This window comes from Phaseolus vulgaris, chromosome 11 (assembly GCF_000499845.2).
Source record: "Phaseolus vulgaris cultivar G19833 chromosome 11, P. vulgaris v2.0, whole genome shotgun sequence".
NCBI lineage: Eukaryota > Viridiplantae > Streptophyta > Magnoliopsida > Fabales > Fabaceae > Phaseolus > Phaseolus vulgaris.
In genome coordinates this window covers 51,906,178-51,918,531 of record NC_023749.2, presented here as the reverse complement: position 1 = coordinate 51,918,531, position 12,354 = coordinate 51,906,178, and the positions used below count along the sequence as shown (strand labels likewise).

The following is a 12,354-nucleotide window of genomic DNA, read 5'->3' as shown; positions in this document are numbered from 1 at the left end:
AACTTATTATCAAACAAAGTGTTGGTTAAATTGACATAACGCTTAAAAATACAAAAAATAAAGGAGGGTGGACTGCCGACTAGCTTGTCTCACCTGTCACCCGATAGGTTAAGTAGATCAGACCAATATAGATTGACGGGTTCAAAAGGTTGACCCGCCTCACTTAATGGTGACGGATTACCGGACTAGTCGGACCTGACACACTTTGTCATCTATACTATTATCGCAACAAATGTAATTAAAATGTAATGACAACCATACGATTAACTTCAAAATATCCAAACTTTGTGACAAAGAGAAGATAATTTGTGTTAGTACATCTCCTAACTTTGATTCTCTAATAGTAATACTTTTCAAAAAAATAAAAAAGAGAATAAATAAATAAATAAATCACATATAGAAGTAAAATATAATTAAGACATTTTATTTTTTTTGAAGTTCTGTTAATAAAATATTATTTTTAATTTTATATTATTTGTTAACTCGTTAGTTTCTACTAGTTTTATCGACAAGAGTTAAAAAAAAAGACTATAAAAGGTTCCAATACTGTGTTATAATTAAAATAGCTTTTTAATATAAAAAATAAAATAGAATAAAACTAAAGAAATAATTAAAATTAAAATTTAGCAACACACACGGGAAATTTATAATTTCCAATTATATTGAAAAAAATAAACACAAATAATAAACTACAATAAATTATTCTGATTTAATTAAAAATACTTGTTCAAGTTCCCCATAAAGGATTGTAGTTAACAGTGATCATTCTCTTTTTTAAGTAAGATTGCTTTTTAGGTTTAGAAAGATAATTTTATTTATTATTAGAGTGATCTTATTTTATTCTTAATATGTGATTTTTTTCTATAATGGTAGCCTTTAAATTGGAAACATGTACAATTTTTTAATTTAATTTTACATATATGTTATTTCTTTTACTTTATCCAATTGAATCTTGAAATTGACATATTTACCAAAGATACTAGAAGAAATAGTTTGATTAACACAAATATAAAATATAAAGGTACCCAAAATTAAAATTAAACAAAATTATATAATTCTCAAAATTTAGAATGAAAATTAACAATAACCAAGCTGAGGAGTTTAAAATTAATAAATTAAAAATTAAAAGAAAAAAATATATTTTAAAAAAGAACTAACACCCAATTCTCTTGTCCAAAAAAACACAATTGCATTAAACAAAATTATCCAGCAGAATCTCTAGTAGGAAAAAAAATTGATCATCTATCTTTTTTTAAAACTATTGAAAAGATGCTTCCAACATAATATTGAAAATTGTTTCAACATAAAAATGTCAAAGAAAAATATTAATTAGCAGAAATAAAATACTGATAATAATACATGTTAAAGCACTAAAACTTTACCATAAAAATTTAATTAAGAAATCATTAGTTCTTGGAAAGTGGAAGATTTTAGCAGAAGAAGACATCCAGAGATTGGTAGCATCCCTGTTCCTCTCTCTCTCTCCTCTTTCTCTCTCCTCTTTCTCTCTCTTCCATCGGTTTCCTTCCTTACTTAAATCTTAAAATCCAATAACTACATACAAGGTTGAACAGTACCATCATCATCATCATCAGAATTACAAGGTGGGTTTGCTTCATCTTTTACTATAGTTTTATGTTGCATGAGTAAATACTGTGATGTTCATGGTGGATTTTAGTGCAACTGGGACCAGATGATTTTTTGAAATTTGATCTAGCTGAACTTAGATTTGGTGTTTTTTTTGTTTATTTATTTTAAATTATTATTATTTTTTATTTGGGACATCTGGGGTGGTGTCAAATTGGTCTTTTTCTTCTCAAAGTGTGTTGCTTTGACTTTGGAGCACTTGGTTTGGTGGGCTGTGTTCTCATTTTCGGTAAGTTGGGGGCGGCTTGTGGGTGCACACGGATGTGCTAAAGTTTGAACTTTTTTCACACACGAGTTTGTGATTTTTTGCTCAAGGGAGTTCATTCTGCAGCTTAAGGGTTTTTGGCGCTGCTATAGTTTGTGATTTTGTTTTTCTTTGTGTCTGGTATTCACCGTGTTCTTCTGATTGGCATTCACTTTATGGTTTCTGAGGATGTAATAGCAATTTCTGTTTTGGGGTGTTAGGATTGGTTTTGTTCTATGTTTGTTTCTGATTCTGTTTTGCTTTGTGCTACGTCTGAGAATTTCCTAGTAGTTGGTTTTAACTTTACTGAAGCAGCCATTTTGTTATTGAATTTGTTGTTTTATTTTGGGTTAGGGCTTTTAGGTTTTCCTGTTTTGTTGAGCTACTGGGGAATTGATGATGTGATGGTGAAAATAATGTATGGGGAGTAGAACTACCAGGGGTTTTGGTGTTGAAGATGACAAGGGAGCTGAAAGAGGAATGCCGAGCTTCAATTCTGAGTTACCCATTTCCAATTCTAGGTAAATTTCCTCTTTGCAATTGTTCTTGGTTTAGGAATTGCATTAGTGGAGAAATCTTCGTTGTTTCTTCAATAATTTTCTTTTCTTTCTGTTGAATTTTCGTTGTGAATCTTGGTTTTACTTATTAATTGAATTAGGTGTCATGCGATGTCTGCTTACACTAGTGATACATGAGAAGCTTCTTTCTGATTTGCATTGAGATGTTTATTTGTCCATTATTGATGTTGGGTTATACTTAGAATATCTATAGCATTGTGATATTTGTGGTTGCGTGGGTTTCTTTTGTTCTGAATAGGGAGTAAATAATACTGAAAGGCTCTGTTATATTATCAGTTTGCTAGAATAAATCTATACAAACTAGTGGTGCCCAAATGGACTCATGCCTTTGTAATTGGATATAAGCACCTCTCTTCTTGAATCCCCAATCCTTTGTGAAGGTGGCTTTCAGTTCAAGATATGCCTAGGGATCCACATAGCAACTGCACTCACAAATGCTACAGTTGCTCAAGGTTTCACACAAAACCTTCAGCAGTTGTTTATAGCACCATAGGTATACATATACTCCATGGACGCCATAAAGCGCTTGTAAGTTTGCACTTGTGGGAAGATGGCTAATATTCTGCCATTTTGTAGATTTGAAATTAGAAAATATACGAGTGAAAGGATAACAAGTTAGTTGATAATGAGCATAGTTTATGTGAGAGATAACAATTTTTCATTTTCCTTTGGAATCTCATTGGGCCAGAGATGCTATCCTTGGCTGGGAGCAAGTATTGCTCTTACGTTTTTGTACTTCTCTATGTTCACAATTCATATAATTCTCCCTTTTTCATTAGAGAGGTGTGAGTACCTATCAATTGGTGCTTTTGTTGAGAGTTATTTGGGATTAATGGGGATTTTCGTTCTATGCAAACTTGCATGGCTTCACAATGCTTTGATGCCTTGGAGACTTGTGTGACAATGTTGAGACTTCTCTTCAAAGGCCAGGATGTGTTACAGCAGAGTCATGATTCAATGTTAAAGGATTACACAACTCAGCTGAAAGATCAACCTGCCAAGCTGGGATCCTTGCTGACCAGGTGAGGACATTACTAACACTCTTTCAGCTAGCCATATACCAGTCTGAGATCTGAAAGGGAGTCCAACACCTACAACAATAACCACATTCATCCTTCTCTAGATTTGGCACAAGGATAAGAAAAGGCCTATCTAGTGGCTTTTTTGGGATGACCGTGAGTGTTGCCTCAATTCTAAGCAAATTGAGCTTCCATCCTTCTAAGACGATTTCCCAGTCAGATGGGTTTCGCTTACTCAAATGCCATCATTCCCAATGATCAATATACAAACTTTTTGCTCCGACAATTGCGGGAGGACATCCTGTTAGTATCCAATCCAATTGCAAGGTATAAGACTTACGTCTCATATGGAGGATGTATGATTGTTCAAGGGGCTGTGGCATCTGTCCTATGACGAGCTTGTGTATATTGGATTGGAGAAACAAAGGGTTGTGTTCCAAGTCTGGGCAGCTTCACAGTCCGACTCATAGGTGACTCAATGTGCAGCCACAGTTGTCAAGATAGGAAGGAAGAAAACTAACTACTGATTTACTTTTGGCAGTAGAAGAAAAACAACTAATGGAGATTCAGAAATGGTATGGAACATAATGTATGTTCATGGAGCAAACCCACCCATTAGACAATGAAGATGGAAGGCTATCTTGAAGGATGCCCAATTCTATTCCTCATTGATAATGGAGCTCGTCATAATTTCATTAATGCTGAATTAGGGACCTTTTCAGGATTTTCTGTTAGTGAAACTCAGGAGTTTGAGGTCAGTATGACAGTAGTGTTTTTCCAAGGGAGGTTTAACAATGTCAATTCAGGTAGGCAAAAGAAGTACGTAGGTGAATGCATATATTCCTGAATTGAGAGGTGTTGGTCTTATCTTGGGAGTTGTAGCTGGAGATTTTTTGGGAAGCTAAGAATAATCGACAGAAAAGACCATGACTTCATGATTGTCATAATTTCACTCATACGATATTGGAAATTTACGTCACACAACAAATTATACAAGAAGCTGGACGAGGTAAGAGAAAGTAGTCTGCAAATTATTCCTGAGGACTAAGGATAATATGTAGACGAGGTAAGAGAAAGTAGTCTGCAAATTATTCCTGAGGACTAAGGATAATATGTAGTATGTGCATGGTTACTATTAATTAATGAGTATCTTTAGATAAGTTATTTCACACAGTGTTGGGAGTGGGAGGATAAAAATATGATATATTGGAGTAGTAAAAGTTTGGTATAGTTGGTTTGGCACAATACCGGATTTGCAGAGTGGATTGATCCTGGACTGTTATCAAATAGCAGAGCAGCGGAGTGGAACGGTCATTGACTGTAATGGAATTCAACTAGCAGAGTGGCTTTCAATAGCAGCCACCAGCGAATTTCTTTGTGCTATGGGGTCATTACCATGATATAGGCATATAGCCTTCAATAACCCATTCTGACCCTTTATTTCGTGTGTAAAATATTCCATAAAAAGTTACCTCTGTTTAACCTCTGTTCCTTTGCACTTATTGAGACTATTTTTTCACGTGTTCTGTTATTTCACGTCTCCTTGCTCATTTTGTTTCCCTTTCCATTTTCAGTAAAAGTGCTCTCAAGTTTCTCCTTTTACTGGAAATATGGCCTTTGTTTCAGTGAGAGTAGAATAAACATTTTAGAAAGAAAGTCATCGATTTGGATATAATTTGGAAACTTGATTCTGTGTTCTACTTATAGATGACCTCTATTATTCTATATGATTTTTTTCACTAAAATGAAACTTAAAGACTGCCATGTTTTAGCATAATTCTGACAACGCATGGTATTCAGCTATGCAGAGGGGAGCACAATTGATTCTTTTCGTGTTTCTGACTTTGGTGCATTTGATCAGCCATATCGCGTAGAGGATGCTGTCTGCCTTAGTGGAAGTAAGATTTCTGCAATACAACATAACAAAGTTTACATGTAACTGTCAATATGTTGTATCATCTCATGTTATGATAGCATCAAATTGTCTTTATAAGACCTTGTTATTTTTGTGTGTCTAGTTTTTGATTACCATTTCTAAAAAAAGGGAGTTGTGCATTTATGGAAGGTTGCTCTTTCTTTATCTTGAGGTTGTAAAGTGATATCTTTTTTGTAAGGAGTTCTGATCTGTCGCTTTGTAAGGATTACATGGTAATTGCAAGAGAGTCATATCACACAAGAGTAATAAGTAAAAAGCTGAGAAGTTATAAATCCATGAAACAAGTAGTGACTGTTTAAGGGTGATAAACATTTGACTTTTGAGAAGGGATTATTGGAGGAAGGTGTTTGGAACTCACAGGGTAGTTGTAACCTCATTTGTGATGATATGTTTAAGAAAGTTAGGAAGGTAATCTTGAGTAAAATAAAGGGTTTGGACCAATAGATAAGAAAACTGGCTGGTGGAATAAGAGTTTGAGAAAAGTAAGAAACGAAAGGAAGTGTTGTAAGGCCTTAAAAAGGTTGAAAATTGAGCAAGGTATTAAAAGGCTAGAAACAAGACAAGGAAAAATTGAGTTAGGCCTGATCCAAACTTTTGAGGAGTTTTATTGAGATCACACTGACAAAGTGTAAAATAAAATAGAAAGAGGCGTAGGCTGAATCCCTTGTGTGTATTGAGCACATTATAAATAAGAAAATACAAAGATATGGGCCAAGCCCGTTACATCTAACACAGAATGGAGAGTTAAAAGATGGATAAGATTGCCAAAAAATAGGAAAAGGAAATCAAGAGATATGAGGGTGGGATTGGGGTTTGAGGGGAGTGAGATGATGAAAGCAAAGAAGAGGATGAAGGTCAAAGAAAGAGTAGAGACATTAAATAAATTAGGGGAGAAAAGTCTCGTGAAAAAAAAAAACCGAACGCCAGTCAGAAACTGCCTCCAGTACAGTAGCCAGAAGTTTTTGGGATTGGGTGGGGATTGGTGTGGACAATCATATGATTATTAGATTAATCTGATGGTTATGGTCCGTTTGGGACCACTTATCAAGGTGGTCCATATCCTTGCTCCTCTTATTTTGAGCCTTTAACTATCAAGTAACTTTTAAGCGAAAACAAGTTGGGAGGCAAACATACTTGGCAAAGGTATCATTGACTAAAAGGAATAGTCTCATTCCAAGACCTGTAAAAGCATAGATACTACTGTTAGCTAAACACCTAGAAATGGATGTTTATAACTTAATTATTTTTTATTTATTTTATTTTTGCTACAAACATGGTTAATTTTATAGGCTTACCTTTGCTAATGATTTTTCCTAATCATTGATTCAGACCCAATTTACAACTCACTAAAAGTAAGTAGCCAAACAATTTCTCCGGGTTCTGTTCACATTAGTAGCCTTGGTCAGGTGAGTTTCTCTAGTTCTTTTCACCCAATGAACTTTCTGCTCTAGTAAGTAAGGTGAAGTTTTAGCTGGTTATTTTCAACTTTTCTGTATTTTCTCTTTGATGTAGTTGCCAACTTCACTTGATAAAAGTCCATTGACGAATCAAACAGAGCTGCATAGGTTGCGATTACAGAAGGTTCAATCGTCAAATCCTGACACTATTTTAGTTGGTAATACAGATAATCAGGAGGAGTCTGCCATGGCTGATGCCAGTCCCAGGACTGATATTTCTACAGATGTCGACACTGATGACAAAAATCAGCCGGTGATGTTTCTTTACCTTATGCTGTTTCCTCTTACTGTTCAACTGAAGCTATCTTAAGTTCCTAATCTCAATTTGGCAACCAGTTCAGAATGAACTTTTCAACAAGTGCCCATGTGCATGATTGAATTTAATCTGAAGTGTGTTCAAATAAAATGTTTAAGCCGTTTTAACTCTGTTCCTTAAATCAGCACAGAAACTGATATTCTTGATAATCTAACATTTGATGTGCCCTGTGTTTGCAGTTTGATAGAAATCAATCCCTTGCTGCTGTTTCTGATTCTAGTGACAGGTCGAAAGATAAATCGGATCAAAAGGTTTAATATTTTATAAATTTTATTATATAGGATGTATATAGAATTTCATATGGTATTTGTTACATGATGATAATTTTTTTTAAATATTATTGTAGACTCTTCGCAGGCTCGCCCAGAACCGTGAAGCTGCAAGAAAAAGCCGTTTGAGAAAGAAAGTATGCATTGTATTTACTTATGTTTTTTCGGTTAATATTTATTCATATAAATGTGTATATTTTCTTGTTTCCCCATATAAATATGGTTATTATGTCATATTGATTTTTTAGTTGTTCAAATAGGAAATAAATAGTGAATGGCCCTTTGTAACTCTCACTTTGCCATGTATTTTTGTGAATATGACCATATTTCTTAGAAAGTGGATTTGAGTTTAATTTTACTTTAAAAGACGGTTTATAAGGTGAAGATTGCCCTAATTTTTATATTATAGTTTGACTATATATCTATGTTGAAAATTAGTCATTTTAAGCATGAAATTTGATATTTGCATGTGGTCTGAATTCAACTACAATTGCTAGGATCAGAGTCGTGTCTATAAATTATGAGGCCTGAAATTTATATTCAAATTTTACTTTACTTTACTTTAATTTATTAATCTTTTTTAATTAATTACAATATTTTTTATCTGAGTTTTGTAATTAAATATTCTGAACGCTTCACTCATGATATATAAAATAACAAATTCATTTAATGTATTCATTAAAATAAGCATTATATACTATTTGAGTAATTTTAATTTAAATGCTTTTAAACAATACAAATAGTTACGCGGTCAATATTACTTTCAAGCAATGTGTGTTTTTGAAATACAATATAATCTTTTGATATATAAAATAATGTTTATAGTAGTCTGAATTCCTATTTTATATACTTCTGGCAATATCTTTATTGAAAAAAATTAAATTAATATAATTTTTTTTCATCTCCTTATCATCTAAATTTAAATTTTAAAAGTTCAAATAAAAAAATAAAAAGTGATTTCATGTTATTTAAACTTGCTTTTACTTAAATAGATGTCATTTAATGTAATATGCATATAAAATAATCTTTAGTTAAATGTGTACTTTTTTTATCAAAATATCTCTTTTACATATCAATATTAGATTCATTGATTAAACTTAAACATCATAACAATTCGAGTTATATTGTAAGAAGAGTAGGATAGGATGCTAGATACAACAAAGAACATGAAAATACTATACATTGCACCAGGATGTGGGATGCCTTGCTCTAGTGTAACAATATCTTCTAGTCCTTTGTGTATGTTGTTGGAGCTTACCAATGTGTCAAAAACTAATTTCCTTCATTATTGGTTTGCCTTTTTGTTTTGGAATCTGAAGAAGGTGCTTCATAGCAAAAAGGAATTGGAAATTGATATATTGCTGTCTTGTTCAGTATTTTGCTTCTAGAAAGTTTTTTTACTTGTGTTTTCTGTCAAGATAGTTTGTTTTATATAGTTGATTCAATGGTTTGTTTGTAATGTTTAAACCTTCTTGGCCTCTATGGCAGTTCTAAGAAATAATTATGTTTACATGCCCACTTTCTATTCAAATGCAAGGCAAAAGACCATGAGGCTTAAGCTCATTTTCCTCATACTTCTGTGGCTTCTTTACATAGGCCTATGTCCAACAGTTAGAAAGTAGTCGTTTGAAGCTGACCCAACTAGAGCAAGAGCTTCAGCGAGCTAGGCAGCAGGTGAGGTTTTAGTTAATCCTCAGCTAAATTGGGCCTAATTCTCTGCTCTTTCTTCCTGCTAATCATGTTTAATTTTAAACAAAATATCTTGTTTCTCCCTGTGTAGGGGATCTTCATATCAAGCTCGGGTGATCAAGCACATACATTGAGTGGAAATGGTATCTCACTTCTAAAATAAGTTACTTGTTGCTATTGTTTGAATTGAAAAATGTGTTTAAAACGTAGTATATAATATGTGTCTGTTGTGTTGTAATGAGTTATTTCAGTAAAATTGTTATCCATAGTTATGTTAGGTTATCCATACCATAACAATCATTCATTACATTATTTTCCAGGGGCAATGCAATTTGATGCAGAATATGCAAGGTGGCTGGAAGAGCAGAATCGGCAAATAAATGAGCTAAGAGCAGCTGTAAATTCTCATGCAAGTGACACCGAACTGCGCATGATTGTTGATGGTATATTGGCACATTATGATGAGATTTTTAGGATGAAAGGTGTTGCTGCAAAGGCTGATGTTTTCCATCTGTTGTCTGGTATGTGGAAAACACCTGCTGAGAGGTGTTTTTTGTGGCTTGGTGGTTTTCGGTCATCTGAACTCCTCAAGGTGAGGTTATGCTGATCGTTTTCTTTCCAGTTCTCATGGTTGCAAAATACAGAGTAAAATTCTCTTATGTGTTCTCGTGATGAGAATCTTTCCAGTTCTCATGTGTTTTATTAGCCTCAAGTACAAGTTTCTTATAACTATGACAGCTTAGTTTTTTGTTTCTGACGTATCGAATCATTTTATTTACATTTCACATGAGTCTTACAAATTTGGTTGTGTTGCAGCTGCTGGCAAATCAATTGGAACCTCTTACAGAGCAGCAGCTGATGGGTATCACCAACTTGCAGCAGTCTTCCCAACAAGCAGAAGATGCATTGTCTCAGGGCATGGAAGCACTGCAACAGTCCCTTGCGGAGACACTGTCCACCGGAGCACCTGCCTCATCTGGTTCATCAGGGAATGTGGCAAATTACATGGGTCAAATGGCTATGGCCATGGGTAAGCTAGGGACACTTGAAGGGTTCATTCGACAGGTACATTCTTCTTGTGCTTGTATGCAAATAGCTTGGCACAGTGGTATGGTTTTGGTGATTGATTGAAAAATATGACTTATAATAAGGTTACAACAATATTATTCAAGATATAATTAATGAAAAAATGTCAAAAGAGAAACATGCCAAAAGGATAATAATGAGATTATTTCAAGATATGTGTAATTAACAAAAGATTTTTGGTTGGAAGGGGATGCAATGTTGTGCTTGCATAACTATTAGAACTGGTCTACACTAGAATTTTCATCTCCTGTGTGACTAGATTTGCATATTTAGTACTGATTTTTGCTTTTGTCTGAACTCATGGCAATTTAGCGTTGCCAACACTATTCATATTATATCTAGCTTATGACTCTTTCCATGGTGTTTATTGTAAGGCTGACAATCTTCGCCAGCAGACTCTACAACAAATGCACCGTATTCTGACAACTCGCCAATCGGCTCGTGCCCTCCTCGCTATTCATGACTATTTTTCACGACTGCGTGCTCTGAGTTCACTCTGGCTGGCTCGCCCAAGAGATTGATGGGCGTGGTAAATAGTATGTTAAATTAAGTTTCATGGATCCATTATCAGCAATACTTGGTCACCAAAGGTTTTACTATGACAAGTTTGCTTGTGTTGTATTGCAGTCTTTGTATCACTGATGCTAGTGCTTCATTGAGTCACATAGTCTAGAAACGAAATTGGTGACACAAAGTATGCTTGTTGTCTGCTAATAATATTCACCATTGAAATTGTTGAATGGCCTTGCTTCTTCCATAGAAATATAGTTGGCTGTGAAATATTTTAAGAGTTGTTTCAGTTGCCATTGTTTTCTCATGAATCCATACAAATTGGTTAGATTTTACTCTTTTATTTAACTCCCTATGTAACATTTTTCTTTACACCAAGTCTCTGCTTATTCACTGTGTTACCCTTCACTACATGCAGGATTAAGAATGAAAATGATTGGGATTTAAGTACACTTCTCATAATACACTTTATACCAATATTTTCAAAAATAGGTGTACAATTATGGAAGATTGCAGTGATCATACTTTTCCTTTTAGGATACATTTATTCTTATACAAACTTAATGCAACGCGTGAATCGTTTAAAGTTATATTACCTCAGTTTCAAAATAATTACAGTTTTATTTGTATAGGAAAGTTTTAAAATGAGTAAGATTTCACCTAATAAAAATATTTTTTAATATATCTTTATAGCAATATATTTATGGAAAGAGCGAGATTAACCCTAAAATTTAGTGTAACATTGCACAAAACTTGGATATTCTATTAAATAATCGGTAACGTTTTTGCTTACAAATTCAATTCCTTAAAAAATGAACTTACCAATTCAATTGATTTTAGCAAACTACATAATATGAGCAAGAATAAGGATAACCATTCCACTTATGTGTTCCCACCATTTATGTTTTCACATAAACTTTTTCTGATTTTCTTTTGACAAAACTCTTATTTTTCCATTGTATAGAGCACACAACAATTATTCCCTCCATTTCCCTCCCATGAATGACTCATTACATGCCTCTACATCCACCATATCCAAAGGGGGAATGAAACCATATTACACATGAAACCAGCAACTTTAAGAATCCTTTCGAATTTAGTTAGGTTTTAGAGATTTTCAACCAATTGAGAGTTTTGTTCAAAAGAGTGGTAAATAATGCTGCCTTCCATTTCTCAGATAATAATAAGAAAGAGAATCTACTAATTTATTTAGTTGTTAATAAAGGCCAGATACTTGAAAAGAAAACAATTAACATCACTCTTGTTTCCAATACCAATTCACATAGAATACTCCTATAACGTTTGGAACAAGACTACTACAATTACACAGTAGGTTAACTTTTTCCTGTCTATAAACTAGTAAATATCCTAATTTCTCAGTTGTTGATTATCCATGACAACATTCACCTGAGCAAAATGTGTAAGTTGTCATGAACTCTGTATCACAGATCTTAAAAAAAAAAACTTCCTTACCCAACTATTTTTACACAACCAAATGCACATACTTTCTTATTTTTCATCTATTTCTTCTAGTCTCCTCTATTTCTGCAATACCAAACGAACAGTAAAAGACAATTAATGGAAATGCAATGACAGGATGCTC

At 33.7% G+C, this 12,354-nt stretch overlaps 1 protein-coding gene across 9 annotated transcripts; it reads left to right on the top strand.

Moving 5' to 3' along the window:
* Positions 1–1,171: 1,171 nt before the first annotated feature.
* LOC137834763 (transcription factor TGA6-like) lies at positions 1,172–10,981 on the top strand. Of its 9 annotated transcripts, none has more exons than XM_068642976.1 (12): positions 1,172–1,604; positions 2,246–2,412; positions 5,289–5,386; positions 6,754–6,830; positions 6,937–7,134; positions 7,377–7,448; positions 7,544–7,603; positions 9,063–9,140; positions 9,247–9,298; positions 9,476–9,747; positions 9,972–10,220; positions 10,616–10,981. In XM_068642976.1, the coding sequence occupies exons 2-12, from the start codon at positions 2,312–2,314 to the stop codon at positions 10,760–10,762; spliced, it is 1,404 nt and encodes a 467-aa protein (XP_068499077.1). In that variant the 5' UTR covers positions 1,172–1,604; positions 2,246–2,311; the 3' UTR covers positions 10,763–10,981. The 9 variants fall into 9 exon arrangements, with proteins under 9 accessions (XP_068499077.1, XP_068499656.1, XP_068499438.1 ...); XM_068643269.1 differs by having other exon boundaries at positions 1,416–1,604; positions 2,255–2,412; XM_068643119.1 differs by lacking the exon at positions 1,172–1,604 and adding an exon at positions 1,628–1,876.
* The last annotated feature ends 1,373 nt before the right edge of the window (positions 10,982–12,354 follow it).